Source organism: Acomys russatus, chromosome 16, assembly GCF_903995435.1.
Source record: "Acomys russatus chromosome 16, mAcoRus1.1, whole genome shotgun sequence".
In the NCBI taxonomy this organism is placed as follows: domain Eukaryota; kingdom Metazoa; phylum Chordata; class Mammalia; order Rodentia; family Muridae; genus Acomys; species Acomys russatus.
Window position 1 is genome coordinate 24,771,074 of NC_067152.1, and position 17,629 is coordinate 24,788,702.

At 57.0% G+C, this 17,629-nt stretch overlaps 3 protein-coding genes across 4 annotated transcripts; all 3 read left to right on the top strand.

Annotated features, from left to right (window-relative positions):
* The first annotated feature begins 247 nt into the window (after nt 1-247).
* On the top strand, nt 248-9,088 carry Stard3 (StAR related lipid transfer domain containing 3). 2 transcript variants are annotated; one of them, XM_051158485.1, is made up of 14 exons: nt 248-470; nt 3,333-3,410; nt 3,739-3,803; nt 3,938-3,991; nt 4,594-4,724; nt 4,975-5,073; nt 5,304-5,359; nt 5,684-5,776; nt 6,437-6,499; nt 6,608-6,703; nt 7,020-7,099; nt 7,191-7,295; nt 8,317-8,410; nt 8,828-9,088. In XM_051158485.1, the coding sequence occupies exons 1-14, from the start codon at nt 261-263 to the stop codon at nt 8,930-8,932; spliced, it is 1,329 nt and encodes a 442-aa protein (XP_051014442.1). In that variant the 5' UTR covers nt 248-260; the 3' UTR covers nt 8,933-9,088. The 2 variants fall into 2 exon arrangements, with proteins under 2 accessions (XP_051014442.1, XP_051014441.1); XM_051158484.1 differs by having other exon boundaries at nt 3,739-3,816; nt 4,594-4,711; nt 8,828-9,085.
* A 2,237-nt stretch (nt 9,089-11,325) lies between these two features.
* Nucleotides 11,326-12,502, top strand: Tcap (titin-cap). Its single transcript, XM_051158482.1, has 2 exons — nt 11,326-11,493; nt 11,677-12,502. Exons 1-2 carry the CDS (start codon nt 11,384-11,386, stop codon nt 12,068-12,070), a joined length of 504 nt encoding a protein of 167 aa, XP_051014439.1. The 5' UTR covers nt 11,326-11,383; the 3' UTR covers nt 12,071-12,502.
* A 1,994-nt stretch (nt 12,503-14,496) lies between these two features.
* On the top strand, nt 14,497-16,186 carry Pnmt (phenylethanolamine N-methyltransferase). The gene is made up of 3 exons (XM_051157833.1): nt 14,497-14,708; nt 15,389-15,596; nt 15,715-16,186. The coding sequence occupies exons 1-3, from the start codon at nt 14,504-14,506 to the stop codon at nt 16,151-16,153; spliced, it is 852 nt and encodes a 283-aa protein (XP_051013790.1). The 5' UTR covers nt 14,497-14,503; the 3' UTR covers nt 16,154-16,186.
* Nucleotides 16,187-17,629: the final 1,443 nt, after the last annotated feature.

Here is a 17,629-nt window from a genome sequence, read left to right on the forward strand (position 1 = left end):
ATCCCAGAACCTACAGGCTGCAGGATAGAGCAAGGGGATGCTCAGATCTTGCCGGCTTGTGGAGCCCGGCGCATGGGGGCTTTTGAGCAGAGCTTTGGGCCTTGGTATAGGACGGGGGAGCCCAGATATGCTGTAGAATAAATAGGATCCCTGGGGGTGATACTCCAGGCACTGCTGGGACCCTGACAGCCACTTACCTATTCCCCCAGCCCCGCTGCCGAGGCCCCATTGTCCCTACCTCAACGTGGCGACCCACCAGGATGAGCAAGCAGCCTGGTGAGCTGGCCTGTGACTTGGAGCGCAGCCTGCCAGCCCTGGCCTCCCTGGGCACCTCACTGTCTCACAGCCAGAGCTTCGTCTCACCACCTCTGGAGAAACGCAGGGCCATCTCTGACGTCCGCCGCACCTTCTGCCTCTTTGTCACCTTCGACCTCCTCTTCATCTCCCTCCTCTGGATCATCGAGCTAAATGTAAGTGAGGGCCATGTTGTGTGGGGGGGTGGGGGGGGAGGCTGTCCCCTTGGTTCTTAGTTTCACCAACTTGGCACATGGGAGGGTTGCCTCACCCACAGGGTGGACCATCTGGGTTAAGAATGGGAAATGAAAATAGCTGCCGTAAGCCGGGCGTGGTGGCGCACGCCTTTAATCCCAGCACTCGGGAGGCAGAGGCAGGCGGATCGCTGTGAGTTCGAGGCCAGCCTGGTCTACAAAGTGAGTTCAGGATGGCCAAGGCTACACAGAGAAACCCTGTCTCGAAAAAAAAACAAAAAAAAAAAAAAAAAAGAAAGAAAAGAAAATAGCTGTCGTTAACTTCCACACAAAGAGAGATCCGGGACCGAGGGCTGGGGGATCAGAGGGGTTGTCATTTGTCCTAGGCCCCTTAGCAAGACCCTGAAGGAGCATAGTTGGACAGATCTCTAGCTCCTAGGCTGGGCGCTTAGCCTCTGCACCATACTGCCCCCTAGTGGGACTCTGCAAACAGGAGGAGAAGCACATCAGCTGAGCTGGGGGACAATTTTACCTTCTTTCTGTTTTACTTTGCTCTCTGGCTCAAGTTCATCCGTTCATCCATTTATTTAACAAACCTCCTCTGAGTCTCTGCTGTGTCCCCAGTGCTATGATAAGAGCAGAGAGGACTTCCAGTGGGGTGAAACACTTCCAGTTCCTGGTTGGTGGCCTGGATATGAAGCTGTCTCTCAGTGCAGCATCCACACCCCCATAGTGCTTGGCCCACCCTTGGGCCTGATCTGTCTGAGCCTCAGCACCCTCAAGCTGGTCCCACCTCGGTTTCCTCTCCTCTGTTAACTGTGGGATCTCAGTCCCCAGGGGCCCCTGCAGTTTTCATCTGAGGTGTGAGCTCACGGGCAGAGTTGTAGTTGGCAAAGGCCCTTTCTGCAAGTCCCGAGCTTGGCCTTTGTTGATGTGAATGAAGAGTTTGGGAAAGGAGTTAGCAGCAAGATGGAGATGAAGTAAATTTGGCTCTGGTCATGTTGAACTGGAGGGGTGAGGCAGGGTGGGTGAGGTAGGTGATTGCCCTTGTGTGTCTAAGGTGAACTGGTACCCCCGGGGGTGATGAGGGCACCATTGATCATCTCACTGATAAAGGGCTGGGCTTCGGAGATGTCCTAGGCATCTTCCTTTTGAAGGTCTCAGCCAGCATCCAAGCAACCCTACATCTCACCCACACCCCTAATTCAGTACCTATTTCATAACCAGAGAAGAACTTGGGGAAATGTTGATAATTTTGCTTTTGAAATTCTTGGGCTGACAGCTGTGATTGCTCAGCAGTCATCATGGCCTCCTGGAGGATCCCTGCAAAGTGCCAGAGCCTAACCCACAAACAAACTGCTCTCAGATGCAAGAAGGTTCCAGAATGCTGGCTTTAACTCTTAGAAGAGTCAGTGTAATACTTCACTTGGCAGACAAAGGGAGAGAAAAGGGTGTGTCTTTTTGAGACAGGGCTCATGCGTAGCCCAGGCTGGCTTTGAACCAGTGACTTACTGCCTCGGCCTCTTGAGCGCTGATAGTATAGGAATGTGCCACTATGCCTGGATGAAAATGTTATTAATTTCAGGCTTCTCGTTTTATTTCCTTATTTTGAAGAGAGAGACAGAGACAGCGACAGAGACTTGGGGAGCACATGCTCTATGGAGCCAGCTCTCTTTTCCATCTTCGCATGTGTCGGGGGTGGGGGGGGGGGGTTGTCAGACTTAATCAGGTTTGCATTATGAGGCAGTGAGCACCTTTGCTAATGGAGACATCTTGCTTGCCCCACTTAGGTGCTTTCTAAGGGTTCCTATGCTGCCTCACCCCAAGATCCGTGCTCAGTGGCCTGAGTTTGTAGCAAGTGTATGGCACACACCTGTAACTCCTAGCCCTTGGGGGACAGGCAGGAAGACTAGGATTTCAAAGCCGTCCTTGTCTGCATAGTGAGCTGGAAGCCAGCCTGGACTAAGTGAGACCCTGTTATCAACCAGGCTCCCCCAAGAAATCACCCCAGAATTTAGGTGACCTACCACAGTAGGAAGCCCCAAGTCTGGCTGATCACTAAGGATCATTTGGGGGCTCCATTACCAAAATCCTCCCTTCTCCCTAGGGGGTGGGTGTTGGGGGGGAGTGGCTGGGCTGGCACTCCATCCCCTCTGAGGAGTTGGGATACCGTCTGTCCCTTGGAATCTGTCCAGATTCCCTCACATCTAAGAGCCCTGGATGTTGGAGTCTGAGCCAAGGTGTTAAGGGTCTTGGTGAAAGTCCATGGTGGGCCAGGCAGGGACAGGAGCAAGGGCTGGTGGGCTGACTGTTCGTGTGGCTTCTCAAGGCAGCAGCATGGTGATGAATCCCACTCATTAAGCACAAACCTAATTGATTGATTTGCAACCTGGGGCTCTGTCTGACACCTCTACCCATCCACTCCCCCTCTGCCCCCTATCATCCCACATGGATCGTGGCTGGCAAGACAGAGAACCAGAGTGCTGCGAGATAAATAAAATTACAGAAGAGGCAGGCTCCAGGGTCTACTAGCTCTGCCTGGGCCTACCTCCTCCCCTGCACAGCCCACAGCCCACAGGCCTGTACCTTCCTGTACCTTCTTGGGCAGTGTACTTGAACTCAGTTTGGCCTGTGTGGGCTCTCTTGATCCTTGAGGAACCAAACTGGTGTCTGGGGTCTTGGCTGCTGGCTCAGTTCCCTTGTTGCTTCAGGGGCCCTCTTGGGTGGTGGTGGAGTATCATTCCTCCTCGGGGTGCCCTGGGCATGGGCTCCTCGCCGTCGCTGGAGGAGGGGCAGCCTTCGGGTCGCTTCCGCCCTCAGAGCCCCTCCTGCCTTCCTCTGCAGACCAACACTGGCATCCGAAAGAACCTGGAGCAGGAGATCATCCACTACAGCTTCCAGAGCTCATTCTTCGACATCTTTGTGAGTGACCCCAGGCTCTAAGAGGAAGCCCCTTTGCCTGGACTCTTCCTCCATCCCACACCCGGCCCAGTAAGGGAGGATCAGCTCATCTGCTGGCAGCCCCCCTGTCCCACCCCCCGGGTCTTCACGAAGCTGCTACCTGGGGGCCCCACCTTCAGAGAGCCCACGGTAGGGGCAGGGAGATAGGACTTGTGAGCAGACGTGTACACGCAGTTTGTGCCAAGGAAACACTGAGCCACTGTTGTCACCTGAGGCAAGGGTACCCTGCAGCAGCGCTGAAGAAGCCCTCCAGCCTCTGACGCTTCGGTGTCTCCCCTCTCCGCACCAGGTTCTGGCTTTCTTCCGCTTCTCTGGGCTGCTTCTGGGCTACGCTGTGCTGCGGCTCCGGCACTGGTGGGTGATTGCGGTAAGGTTCTACCTGTGGCAATTCTGAGGCCTTCCCTGGTCAGGGCTGGTGTGACGGCTGCGTGGAGAGGACTCACACCCCAGCCCCTACCTCCCCTCTTGCCCCACTTTTGGCCCAGCAGGTCACCACACTGGTGTCCAGTGCATTCCTCATCGTCAAGGTCATCCTCTCTGAGGTCAGTGGCTCAGGGCCCAGCTGGCCTGATCTAGCCTGAGGGTGGGCTTTTCTTCTGGAAGGTTTGGGGTATCTGCTCTCCTCTCTCTGTCTCTCTGTCTCTGTGCCTGTCTGTCTGTCTGTCTGTCTCTCTCTCTCTCTGTCTCCCTCTCTCTGTGTTTCCTCTCTCTCTCTCTCTCTACTTGGAGACAGGGACTCATGGTATAGTCCCTTGGCTGTCCTGGAACTTGCTATGTAGACCAGGCTGGTCTTCAATTCATAGAACTCTTTCTGCCTCTACCGCCCCAGTTTGGGGTTACAAGCATGTGCCACTTTGCTGGTTTATAAAGTGCTGGGATGGAACCCAGCCAGAGTTTCAGTGTCAGGCAAGCACTCTGCTACCTGGGACACACCCTCTAGCCAGAGCCTTTTTTTACCACCCCTACCACACACATAATTCGTCTTAGAGGGGTGTACCGTAACTGGTCCCTAAACAGCTGGTCCCAGAAATAGGGTATATATAGTCTGGCTAGCCAGAGCTGGTAGGTAGCTTCAGTAGAGGGGGGGCTTCTAGGTTTGGGGTAACCTCCTGCCATGGAATTCAGTGTTCTTCTCCTGCCTCAGCTGCTCAGCAAAGGGGCTTTCGGTTACCTGCTCCCCATTGTCTCTTTTGTCCTGGCCTGGCTGGAAACCTGGTTCCTCGATTTCAAAGTCCTACCCCAGGAGGCTGAAGAGGAGAGATGTGAGTGCTAGGGGTCAGGGCTGGTGTAAGGGCCGTGAGGAGAGGCCGCACTCCTCAGCCTCGGCCTTCCCTCTTGTCCCACTCTCTCTCTCCTGGCATAGGGGCTAGGGCCAGGTGGCCTGGGTTCTGAGAAGGTCCTCTTAGCATGCCTTAGTCTGAGCCATTTGCTGCTTTAGCTGCCTCCCTGAGCCCGAGATGAGGCTAAGTTGGGGACCTTTGATCTGGGATAATGGGACAATGGCCGTCCACATCTCCTTCTGCAGGGTATCTTGCTGCCCAGGCTGCTGTTGCCCGTGGACCCCTGCTGTTCTCTGGTGCTTTGTCGGAGGGCCAGTTTTACTCTCCCCCAGAATCCTTTGCAGGTGAGAGCTGCTGGGTAGGGAGCTGTCTTCAGGGAGGAGCTGTGTGGGGAACCAGGTAGGCTGGGTCTGTTCTTTCTGTTCCTTCTCTCAGGCTCCCTGGGGAAAGCCAGCAACCCTCTCCCACACACTTTGAGCCCCCACGTTCTTGCACTCACTCATCTGTGAACCCCACCACCTCCTACTCTTGCTCCCCACCCTTTGCCATTGTCATCCGCTCTTGTTTTCCACAGGGTCTGACAATGAATCAGATGAGGAAGTCACTGGGAAGAAAAGTCTCTCTGCGCAGGTATTTCACTGCCCACCTCTACCCCAGCCTTGGAATGGGTTAGTGCTGGGCTATGCCGGGCTGGACAGGTTCCCCTGCAGAGAGAAGGCCGTGGCCTTGAGTGCCAGCTATTGCCTGTCTGTTGGAGTACCTGCCCCACCACTGGCTGGTCAGGTCTACTGACATGCCCCCATGCCTGAGGCCACAGGGCCAGGGCCAGCAGCCTGGACCCCACATGCAGCCGGGCTGGTCTCTGGAAGGGTTGTGCACTGTGTGAAGAAAGAGCAGGCTTGGAGCAAAGAGGACACAGGCCGCGGGCTGATCCCTTTCTGTTCTCCTGGCCAGGAGCGGGAGTACATCCAGCAGGGACGGGAAGCCACCTCAGTGGTGGACCAGATCTTGGCTCAGGAGGAGATCTGGAAGTTTGAGAGGAGCAATGTAAGGAGCCTCTTCCCCACCTGGCTTACCTGCACGTTGTAGGAGTCTTCACCCCTTTTTTTCCTGAGCTCTGAGAAGTGACCCCCAAGGGCTGAGTAAACTGGAACCACATCCCTGTCCCAGGGAGGTGGTGGGATACGGAACTGGAGCTAGCCATATAACCTAGGATCTGCCACCCAGCAGGAGGCCAAGCTGGCCTGGGCTCCGGCTCCCTCTGTCCCCCCCTCGCCCCGCGCGCACGCCCCCCCCCATCTTCCCCAGCCCAGGCCTCACCTGACGTGTGGCTCCCCGGGATCCACGTTCTGAGGGGAAGCCAACCTCTGTCCCGTGCGTAGGCAGAGAGCTGGGGAAGCGGGGCGCCGTGCCCAGGTCCTTGCTGGCCAGTTCCTCTGGCCAGCCCTTGGCAGTTGGAGCTGTGGTTCTGGTTTGTCGTGGTAGCTCCTGCCTTTCAACGTGAGTGCAGAGCTGATCTCTGCACGTGGTCCTGCTTGCCAGAACCACCTTGTTTTAAAGGCTGCTCAGCTCTCCTGGACTCTGGCATTTTCACCCTCGGCTGCTGGAAACCTATCTTGCCTGTCACCCTTTCCTGTGCCAAAAGTTCCCCCCCCCCCCGTCAGTACCCCCCAGCCTCCTCCCTTACACTGTCTGTCCTTGCCACAGGAGTACGGGGACACCGTGTACACCATTGAGGTGCCCTTCCATGGCAAGACCTTCATCTTGAAGGTGAGTAGGGAAGGGGGGTCCCAGAGACACCTGCTCTGTCTACCAAGTCCCCCCGACCAGAGAAGGTGGCTTTTCTCTTATCACCCAAGCCCTGACCCCCCCCCTCAGACCTTCCTGCCCTGTCCTGCTGAGCTGGTGTACCAGGAGGTGATCCTGCAGCCTGAGAGGATGGTGCTGTGGAACAAGACGGTGACTGCCTGCCAGGTGAGCCACCCGGCTTCTGCTCGCCACCCCTCGCCACACAGCTCAGGGCACAGTCATACTTCCTCATAACCATTTTCCTCCAGGGGACCTAAGCTTCTCTCTATACAGTGGGAGCCGCTATGGTTCCTTCCGAGAAGGGCAAGAGGCAAAAAGACTCGGTGTGCTTACCTTGTACCCGGCCCGGGGCCTGCAGGCGGCAGCGACTCTTACTTAGTACAGTATCCCTGGCAGAGAGCAGGGTAGTCTGGAGTTCCTGGGGTGCTGGGGCAATGTAGGGGTCCCCCCTGTACCTCAGCTTCCCCGCATTGACTTTTAGATCCTTCAGCGGGTTGAAGACAACACCCTCATCTCCTACGATGTGTCATCCGGGGCTGCAGGTGGCGTTGTGTCCCCCAGGTAAGCACTCAGACCCTTTTCTCTCAGGTAACCCTCTCACACTTGGGACGTCTGTTCTGACCTGCCCTTCCCTCCGCGCCCCACCCCCCAGGGACTTTGTGAATGTCCGGCGCATTGAGCGACGCAGAGACCGATACCTGTCATCTGGCATTGCCACCACACACTGCGCCAAGCCCCCCACGCACAAATACGTCAGGTGAGCCCGGCCTCCCGCAATCTGTAAACAAACAACACAGGGTACAGCGTGTGCAGCTGGAACAATGCCCCTCTGACCCTGCGGCTGAGGCTCTGTTCTAGTCCCTGCCTCCCAGGCCCTGTCCATCCCAGCCCTAATCCTGCTAATCTTGCTGCCTGCAATCATGCCGCCACCACGGAGGCTGGAGGGCGCGCGCGCACGCGTGTGTGCATGTGTGTGGTGGGCAGCTGGCTGGGTGGGCTGAGGAGCTAGGGGTCGTGCTGGGTTCTGAGGTTTGGGTTTTACCTTCCTGCCTGGAGAGACTTAAGTCCCCTCTTGTTTCTTGGCCCCGCTGCCCCATCTGTGTGGATGGAGAGACAGTGGAGTTGAGGGTTTTTTTGTTTTTGTTTTTGTTTTTGCTGGTAGAGGGTGGAAGGGCTGGGGCGCTAGGTAGCTCTGTCCTCAGGGGGTGGTTCCAGTGGAACATTTTTCAAGAACTTGAGATTAGGGCTCTGCCTTGGCTGCAGTGGCCTTGCTAGGGGATGGGCAGGCCTGTGTCCTCTGTGTCACATCTTTATCTGCAGCTTAAGCGTGCTCAGCACAAAGGCCATGGGAGGTGAACAGCAGCCTGTGGGCCAGCTGCCTCCGAGGAGGCGCCCTCTTCTGGAGGCCACGATGTTGATTGGGGGTGGCGAAAGGTGCCACCCTAGGCTGCCATCCCACAGTTGCAGCCTACTTTACATGTCTGTACAGAGTGGATAAGGGCTGGGACCGTGGTGAGCTCCCTGCCACTGTGGGCTGCATGTAAGCACCAGCAAGGTGAGGTGGTCAGACTTGTGTGTCACAGGGTGAGTCGGGGTAGAAGGCAGGTCCTGCTGCCCCGGCGCTGGCTCTGAGCCGTACTGAGGCAGGGACAGTTCTTAGACTGTCATCTGTGCCCCTTTTCTACCACAGTCCAGCTGGGCCAAGAATGGGGTGGGGACAGCCGGGGGTCTTGCTTTGCTCAGCAACCCCCTCTCCCCTGTGGTCCTTCTCTCCTTAGGGGAGAGAATGGTCCGGGAGGCTTCGTTGTGCTCAAGTCAGCCAGCAACCCCCGAGTCTGCACCTTCGTCTGGATTCTTAACACAGATCTCAAGGTGAGGTTGTGGCAGGGAGCAGCAAGGTGGGCCCCTGCGGAGTGAAGTCTTGGTTGCTCTGCGACCTTGGCTCCTCTCTACCATCGGCAGGGAACCCCCTCCCCCAAGTCTCCTTCACTGATGGCCTTCTAGCCTTGAATTGTGGGAGACACGTGGCCCCTTTTCTTAACTCCTGATTCCTAAGGCCCCAGGAGGGATGGCTGGCTGCCAGTCTGCACCCCTCCATGGCCCCCCACCTGTTTATATGGCTACTGCCAAGACCTGGTTACATCGTGTTCCTCCCTGTAGAGACAAAGGGGGGGCCTAAGGCAGATTCCAGAGCTGCATCTGTCCCCAGCCCAGGGTACCCCTCCTAGCGCAGGCTGCTGATGGGAGACCCTGACGCACAGTGGAGTGACTTTTTCCTGCCTTCCCTAGGGCCGCCTGCCTAAATACCTTATCCACCAGAGCCTTGCGGCCACCATGTTTGAATTTGCCTTTCACCTGCGGCAGCGTGTTGGAGAGCTGGGGGCCCGAGCTTGACCTGTTCCCTTGCCACCCTGCAGGCCAGGGTTCTGTCGCTATCACCTCCGGAGCCGAGAGTGAAACTATTTTGGGTTTCCAGTTGCTCGTGAGGGACTGTATGCTAAGCAGCAGGTGGCAGCTCTTTCCCTGGTTGTAGCCTCCCACTAAGCCATACTGCCCAGGAACGGGGTCCTGAGCAGTCATGGGGTTGAGCACCCAGGCTCTGGGTTTCCCCAGATGGAAGGAGCTGGGACTGCCTTGCCTACGTTGACGCCAAGTCCCTGCCTCTGGAGAAGGCGACTCTTCTCCCAGGCCTTGCTGGGGATCTCAGGCTTGGTCACAGAGGACCTAGACATGGGTGGGGCAAGAGGGCAGCCCGTTGCCGGCATGAAGATGAAGAAGCTCTCCATTCCAACTGCCAAGATGGGTTTGTACCGATAGTGAAGGGTCTGTGACCCTCTTCCACACACATTGTGGGGTTGGTTGTAAGGGCAGGTGTGGTGACAGGGATGGCCCACATCTCTGCACCTCCACAGCCTTCCCTTCTCCCAAGGCCTCCTTGGGGACCTTTGTAATAATTTGAGCCAATTAAAAACATTAAAAAAAAAAAAATAAGAATATTGAATGTGGTGGTGCATGCTTTTAATCCCAGCACTTGGGGGGCTGGTAGATCTCTTGAGTTTGAGGCTGCCTTGGTCCACATAGCAAGTTCCAGGACAGCCAGACCATGTCCCCTCACAGATAAAATAAATGGAAACAAACAAAAAGCTTTGCCTGCTATAGGGCCTTGGGCTGATCCTTACTGCAGGTCTGAGCCTGGTAGCCCTTGACAGAAACTACCCAGCCTCTCACCAGCACCCTAGGCTCCCCATTTCCTGAAAGGTTCTAACTGAGATGGTCACAGGCCTCACGTCTGCAGCCCAGTGCGGAAGGTTGGGGAGACATGCCCACAGAACCACTCCAGGCCTGGAGGTGGCACCTGGGCTTCTGTGGCAGCCCGCCCAACAGACCCCGAGTCTACAAGGCTCAGCTTGTCCCTGTGTCCACACTGCCCTCACGCCATGGCAGCGTGTAGCCTGGGTTCCAGGCCCAGCCAGGCCCCTTCTCCCTTCTTTCCTCCCTCCATACAAGTTTTTGAAGGAATCAATTAGCCTAGAGCCAGATGGATTTTTCTTGGTCCTGGCTAGGTGCAAGATCATGGGCAAACCGTCCCTGAGCCTCCATTTCCTCCTTTGTCAAACAGAAGAGACCAGCACCATAGGGTTGTCAAAAAAAAAAAAAAAAAAAAAAAAAAAAAATGGTGTAGAGCAGGCAGAGGCCTCAGGAGCCAGTAATGTGCTAGTCTGCATCTGATAACAGCTGGGTGCTCTCTCTGTTGTCCCTAGGAGTCTCTGACCTGCTTCTTCTGGTGCCCTTTGCTTACTCCCTCAACAGCGCCCTCCTCCGTCTCCCCTGCCCTTCTCCCCCAACTCGCCTCCTCCTCATCCACCAGCGTCTTGTCCCATGAACTGCACTCTGGATGCTTGGGGTGTTCTGATGACATCTGTTTCCTCCCCTTCATAGGAGAGAGCTAGTCCCCTCTTAGGTAACACCTTGGAGCTGCCTCATTCCAGAGTTCATTCCACTGTGGCCAGATGAGCAGATAAAGTGACACTGGGAAAGGTGCAGGGACGGTTCCATAGTTACATAAAACACCGCCAGCCAGCTTGAGGCTGGTGCTGGGTCTCCTTCCTGACTGCTCAAGGGACCCTCTATTTCTAGCTCACCATTTTCTTCCGACACAGGCAGCTGGGAGGGAGCGCCACCTCCCACGCCTGCCTCCTCCATCATGACCGGTGGTGGTTCTTGGGATGCCACTTCTCTGAGCACCCTGTGACTCATACCCAGGGACCTCAGGTGTGGCCATACCGTCCTCTCTCCTGCTGGTGTGCTGCTGCCTAGGAGAGCCTGAGCACATGGTAACGCGATCCTGCTGGTCAAGGAGCCTCACTATGGTATGTGCCCTTGAGCCCAGGAGGTGACAGAGTGGGGGTGGGGAGGGTAGGGGGTGGCATCAGTTCCTGCTTCTCCTGTTCTGTTTACAGACAAGCTGCCATCCTCCCTGGACAAGGGGGAGCAGGCAGGGCAGCGGACAGTACCAAGGTGGCACGAGGCAGGGCACGTGCCTGGTCTGAGGTGGCATTTGCGGCAAGCCATATACCTGGAGGGGGCCCTCTCTGAGGACCCTAGGTCCTGCCAGATCTTCTTGCTGACTTTAGAAGCTGACCTCTGACCTAGGAGCAGCCAGAATCTGGGTACCCCCAGCCTCCGCCCTACACACAGAGCCCCACCACCACCAGTGAGTCTTGGCTCTGCTTATAGCATCTGACGCCAGAGGGGCTGAAAATAGCCCCTGGAGAAGTGGGGGGAAGGACACTATTTAAAGGGCTCCAGAGTTGCTGGGCATTACAGAGGGAGCAAGAAGGGATCATGGCCACTTCAGAGCTGAGCTGTCAAGTGTCTGAGGAGAACCAGGAACGCCGGGAAGCCTTCTGGGCTGAGTGGAAAGACCTGACTCTGTCCACCCGGCCGGAAGAGGGGTGAGTGTAATCTGGAAACCCTGCCTCTACTCCCCCAAAGCACCCGCTCCACACCAGAGCACAAGCCCCTGATGTTTCTGAGGGGCTCCCCCACCCCAGGGACCTGGCCATCCCAGGGAGACCCTAGTCAGCCCAAGACCAGACAACAGCAGGTCTCAGAAGCTCACTTTTTTCCTCTTTCAGATGCTCCCTGCATGAGGAAGATACACAGAGGCATGAGACCTACCATCGTCAGGGACAGTGTCAGGCAGTGGTGCAACGCTCGCCCTGGCTGGTGATGCGCCTGGGTATCCTCGGCCGCGGGCTGCAGGAATATCAACTGCCGTACCAGCGCGTGCTGCCACTGCCCATCTTCACCCCAACCAAGGTGGGAGCCGCCAAGGAGGAACGGGAGGAGACCCCCATCCAGCTGCGGGAGCTGCTGGCACTGGAGACAGCCCTTGGCGGCCAGTGCGTCGAGCGCCAGGACGTGGCTGAGATCACCAAGCAGCTTCCTCCTGTGGTGCCCGTCAGCAAACCCGGGCCCCTGCGGCGGACCCTGTCTAGATCCATGTCTCAGGAAGCTCAGAGAGGCTGAGATGGACTGTGACTCAGGCCCCACTGTGTCTGCCTTGGGCTGGGCACTTCCTGGCTAGGACCATGGAGGAGAGCTGGCCATGGCTGCTTTGTAGTTTGCCCAGAGGTGGGGGCTTATGGGAGAAGGGAGCCAGAGGCCAGGATGCCTAGGTGTCCTGAGTTCCCACAGGGAGGGAAGCAAGGATGATGGGCATTAGTGGTGGAAAGCTGAGCATCCTCAGCCGGAGAAGGAACAAGAGATACTGGTGAAGAGTGAGAGGCCCCTGCTAACAGTGACCTGTTCAGTAACAGGGATGGAGTCGGACGAGGGAGAGATCCGGAATGCTCTGGGAAGGAAGCTTGGAGACTAGGGAGGGAGAGGTATGTGAAGAGGGCGGAAGCAGGGCAGGCCCCCAGCACCCTCTGTTAGCACTGCAATAAATGCTCAACCACATCCCAGAGTTTGTTTGTTTGTTCTTTGTGGTTGGAGGTGGGTATGAACGTCGTCCCCCCGCCCCATGCATTTCTGGGAACAACCATACATTTGAGTTAAATATGGCACATGCGCTCCATGCTTAGGGGTGGGGTACAAGGGCAGAGCTGTGAGCAGGGTGACTGGTTCCCCCCTTCCTGTGTCGCTGCCCGGTCCTGGCTTCCATGTCCAGTCCCTGGCACTAGAGAGGATCTCCCAGGCCAGCTGGCATTGGGGTGTGTTTAAATGATATCTGTGGAGGATGTGGAAGGGGCTGGCACTTAGGGATGTCCTTGGCTGGGCCTTGGCGGGTGTGGATGGGGTCAGTGACCCTAAGGCCTGTCAGTTGTAGATCCAGACAGTCAGTCCTTGGCTGGCATCAGGTGCCCCACCCTCCCTGGCCTGGGTGGGAGGACAGGGTCAGGTTCCTGTCTGATTCCCTACAGCTGCTGTGATGGTTCATGCCCCAACCTGGGTGTCTGGCCTAACAAGGAGACTGTCCCCTTGGGAAAAGGAAGAGGCACAGAAGAGGATTGGATAGAAGGTGGCCATCCTTAATAATGATCCCTTCCTCCAGGCCTCTATCCCATCTCTGTCTCTGCTCCTGAACGGACACTTTGTTCCGGCCTCTGTCTGAGTGGCCCAAGACCTGAGCAGGTCTCTGCCCTGAGTGTCTGATGGCGTCAGAGATTAAGGGAGAGCAGGGCTAATGCTTTTAGCAAGCAGAACATCCGGGCATCTCCTGCAGGCCCCTGGGGACTATGTTGCTTATCTGGGGGGGGGGGGGCAACAAGCATGCGCTCCATGCTTAGGGGTGGGGTACAAGGGCAGAGCTGTAGCAAAGGCTGGGAAGCCACACACCGCAGAGGGCACAGGACTCACTCAGGGTTCCTGCTTTAGGAAGATCGGAGATGTTGTGACTAGGGTGTTTTACCATTTTGAGCACATGGGAGGGAAGACCAGCAGATTGTGTGCCAGGTACCTGGAGCACCAAGCAAGACCTGCAGGCCAGGCCCTGTCAACCCCCTACTAGGGACAGGAGTGCTGACTGGGGAAGAAGAGTCAAGGGCCTGTACCCGTGGGATGCCAAAAGCACGCCCCGCGGCTTCGCTGTTTCTCTAGTAGCTGTAGCAGTACCAAGAAAGCGCCCCGTACTCTTTGTACTCACCTGAGTCCGGTGTCCCTGGCGTGGTAGGAACATCATGAACCAACCGTGCTTGTTGGCCCCCCCGCCCCATATAAGCAGCATAGCCCCAGGAGCCCGCAGGGGATGCCCGGATGTTCTGCTTGCTAAAAGCATTAGCCCTGCTCTCCCTTAATCTCTGCCGCCATCGGACACTCAGAGCACAGGTCCTGGGCCACTCAGACAGAGGCCAGAACAAAGTGTTCGCTCTGGAGGAGAGAAAGGGCGCTGCTGCAGGACAGAGATGGCATCGAGGCCTGGAGGAAGGGATGACATTACTAAGAAGGGGGGGGGCAGGTTGAAAGGGATGAGGGATGCCCCAAGAGAGGAGAGGGGGCCCGGAGAAAGATGCTGAAACTGGGAATGCTGGCGATTCAAGCCTTAGGAAAGAGAAGCGATGGGATGCTGGGCCAACGTGCCTATATGGGAGACCGGAAAGGAGCTGGGTGCCGGCAGGAACGGGGGCTGGGGGTGCAGGCTGGCACTGGGCCAAGCAGGGGAAGGTAAGGGTGTGTCCAGCAGAGTGAGGGTGGGGCGGGAACCACGTGCTAATAATGAGCGCCCCCAACACCCTCAAGCCGTCTGTTGCTCAGACATTAATAGAAATGGATAGGATGACAGAGACGTGGTGGCCCCCCCCCCCCCGCCCCGTGCCTCATCCCTCGGCGCCGCCCGCCTGCCCCTCCCCCGCGACGGAGGGGTTAAGGGGGGGGGGGGGGGGGGGAACCCAGTGGTAGATAAAGGGATGGCGAAGCTAGCAGGGGTTTGGGAGGGGTGGTATAGGAGGCCCCAAGAGAAACATGAGCTGTGGCAGAGACTCGAAGGCCGCGGCAGGGATGGGCCCTGACTCGGACCCTGGCCGGGCAGCTGTTGCCTCAGCTTACCAGAGGTTTGAGCCCCGCGCCTACCTCCGCAACAACTATGCGCCTCCTCGTGGGGACCTGAGCAGCCCTGATGGCGTCGGGCCTTGGAAGCTGCGCTGCATGGCACAGACCTTTGCCACTGGTGAGCATGGGAAACTGAGGCATGAGAGAGCAGAAGTAATGGAGAAATAAAGGGGGGAGGAGAGAGAGAGAGAGAGAGAGAGAGAGAGAGAGAGAGAGAGAGAGAGAGAGAGAGAGAGAGAGAGAGAGAGAAATGTGTGGCGTATTAGATGGGGCCCAAGACGCAGGTACAGGAGTGAGCAAGTCAGCCAGGTTCGGTGGCTCACCGCCGAGGCTGGAGGACCACTTGAGGCCCGGAATTGGAGGCCTGACTAGAGTCTTCTTTTTTTTTTTTTTTTTTTTCTTTCGAGGGAAGGATGCTTAGGATTGAGAGACAGGCACAGGGGCTGGGGCGGGGGCAGGGGGGACGAGTACAGGAGAGAGACTGAGGGGAAGGCTGAAGGAGAGGTTGGAGACTGTAGACAGAAAGGCTAGATGCCTTAGCATCTCCCCCACTTCATCTTTGTTAGAGCTAGTTTTGAGTGGTGGAACCGGAAGCAGAGGAGCCAAGCTTCTCGCCAATGTAGGTAGGTAGCCCAGGATGGCGCCAGCAGACCCTGACTTCTTTGTAGGCTTGTTCTCCAAGTGCTCACACTACCCAGAGGAAACGCTGAAAAAGAGCATGGTGAGGCGGGGGTGGGGGTAGGGGACCAGGTTGCTGCAGCAGGGAGCACCTGGAAACCTCTTTCTCTCTTTCACTAGGTGAGGTGTCTGGAAGGACCCTCATTGACATTGGTTCCGGCCCCACCATATACCAGCTGCTCAGTGCCTGTGCCCACTTTGAGGACATCACCATGACAGATTTCTTGGAGGTCAACCGGCAGGAGCTGAGACTCTGGCTTCGAGAGGAACCAGGAGCCTTTGACTGGAGTGTTTACAGCCAGCACACCTGCCTCATCGAGGGCAAGGGGTGAGAGCTGGGGTGGGAACTTCCTGTGCTGTGGTGGACAGGGTGGTGGAGGGCAGCAGAGGACTGAGCCTCTGAGGGAAGGACTGAGCTCTTGCCTTGTGGCCCCCTCTATATATAGTGAGTCCTGGCAGGAGAAGGAGCGGCAGCTGCGAGCGAGGGTGAAGCGGGTCTTGCCCATTGATGTGCACCAGCCCCAGCCCCTGGGTACTTCGAGCCTGGCACCCCTGCCTGCTGATGCCCTAGTCTCTGCCTTCTGCCTGGAGGCTGTGAGCCCAGATCTTGCCAGCTTCCGGCGGGCTTTGCATCACATCACCACACTGCTGAGGCCTGGGGGTCATCTCCTCCTCATCGGGGCCCTGGAGGAATCATGGTACCTTGCTGGGGAGGCCAGGCTGTCTGTGGTACCAGTGTCAGAGGAGGAGGTGAGGGAGGCCCTGGTCCTTGGTGGTTATGAGGTCCGAGACCTTCGTACCTACATCATGCCTGCCCGCCTCCGCACCGGCGTAGATGATGTCAAGGGCATCTTCTTTGCCTGGGCCCAGAAGATGGAGGTGTAGGTGTGAGAGCTCCATATGCCAGGTGGTCCTGTGCCTCCCGTACTCCTTATTACCTGAAGTGGCACCTAATAAAGCAACAGTTCCCTGCTGTGTCGGTGCTGTTTGTGGCTCTCTTAGAAGCAAGGAATATGCAGAGGCCTCTGGGGTCTAGGAGGAACCAATCCTAGCTTTTCTGTTTTCCCTAGAAGCCAAGGTCTCGTTCTGTAGCCCAGTTCTCCCCACTTCAGGAAGGCCAAGTTCAGGAGGGCACACACAGCACCTGCTGCATGCCAGGCACTTGTGTGGTTATAAGCGGCCAGCCACCCAGCCTCAGCTCAGTAGAGGGTCCTACCAGCTTGTCCCCAGGGGAAGCTCGGGGAGCCTGAGTAGAAACAGCCAAAGCTAGAGGCTGAAGTGGAGAGCAGGGAAGTGTTAAGGTCCAGATACAAATACAGGCTGAGACACAAGAAGGCAAGAGCCAGTGCCAGCCCGCAGCCCCACCCACACCCCTACCTCCGATGGCTCTGCCTGGTCCCATGCCTGGTCCCTGTCATCTCACCCCCATGTGCCCAGGTAGAGATCTGCCACTGGCCAGTGATGTCTCCTTCCATCCAGCCCACCTTATACTCACAGAGGACCAGACTCAGGGTGAAGGAGACCAGGATTTGGTTTATTAAGCATGTCCTTTATTGTCTCTGGCCTTAAAATTGATCCTAGTATATACATAGAAAAAGAACCCTAATAGGCTGCCCAAATACCTGAGCTGGAACCCTGGCATAGCTACTCTGCCCCACAAAGAGGAAACAGGGCTCAGGTGCAGACTGTCTTCCTGGTGGGCTGGTTCAGGATACAGGCTGTATGGGCCCCGCTGGTTCTGGGATTCCCCTGGAAGAGCAAGCTCCTTTGTGGAGGGCAGAGACCATGTTCAGACAGAAGTTCCAAATCCTCTTCCCCACTGCCTGATGTCCCTGAAGTCCAGACTCTGACAAGGGGCAACAGCAGGGAGGTGGGGCGGGGGGCCCCCACGCCAAGATGAAGAACAAGAAGGGGGCGTCTTTTCCTCTGTGCCCTCCAGGGGCTGGTTCTGCAGGGTGCTCTCAAGATGTGTGTGTGTCGGGGGAGGGGCGGGGGAGAGGTGTCTGTGCTTTGGAATGGAGTATAAAGGAGCACCGGGCAGGCACCCACCCTCACATCCAGCACCCCAAAGCCTTCCAGGTCATATGCATATACTAGAGCTGGTTGGACTTGGGGGCCTTGGGCAGGCTTGGAGCTCAAGCGACTGTTGATGATTTGATTCCCCTCTTCTGCTCCAGCCTCCTAGCAGGGTGGCCCATGCATGTTCACCTCAGACACACACCTTCCCCCAAACCATCCTCACCCACCTGCCGCCTGAACACACACACCCACTCTCTACACTGTAGGTGAAGGCCCACAACCCTCCTGCCCTGCCAAACCGAGCTCACTATCTGGTCATCTCGGCTCCCAGCTCGGCCTATG

Excerpts from the sequence above, each read along its gene's own strand:
- Stard3 (XM_051158485.1), top strand. The coding sequence starts at position 261 with ATGAGCAAGCAGCCTGGTGAGCTGGCCTGTGACTTGGAGCGCAGCCTG. Across the intron at positions 3,804-3,937 it reads GTGCTGCGGCTCCGGCACTG|GTCACCACACTGGTGTCCAG; the intron begins GTGGGTGATTGC and ends TTGGCCCAGCAG. Across the intron at positions 8,411-8,827 it reads TTCTTAACACAGATCTCAAG|GGCCGCCTGCCTAAATACCT; the intron begins GTGAGGTTGTGG and ends TGCCTTCCCTAG.
- Tcap (XM_051158482.1), top strand. The coding sequence starts at position 11,384 with ATGGCCACTTCAGAGCTGAGCTGTCAAGTGTCTGAGGAGAACCAGGAA. Across the intron at positions 11,494-11,676 it reads TCCACCCGGCCGGAAGAGGG|ATGCTCCCTGCATGAGGAAG; the intron begins GTGAGTGTAATC and ends TTCCTCTTTCAG.
- Pnmt (XM_051157833.1), top strand. The coding sequence starts at position 14,504 with ATGAGCTGTGGCAGAGACTCGAAGGCCGCGGCAGGGATGGGCCCTGAC. Across the intron at positions 14,709-15,388 it reads GGCACAGACCTTTGCCACTG|GTGAGGTGTCTGGAAGGACC; the intron begins GTGAGCATGGGA and ends CTCTTTCACTAG. Across the intron at positions 15,597-15,714 it reads TGCCTCATCGAGGGCAAGGG|TGAGTCCTGGCAGGAGAAGG; the intron begins GTGAGAGCTGGG and ends CTCTATATATAG.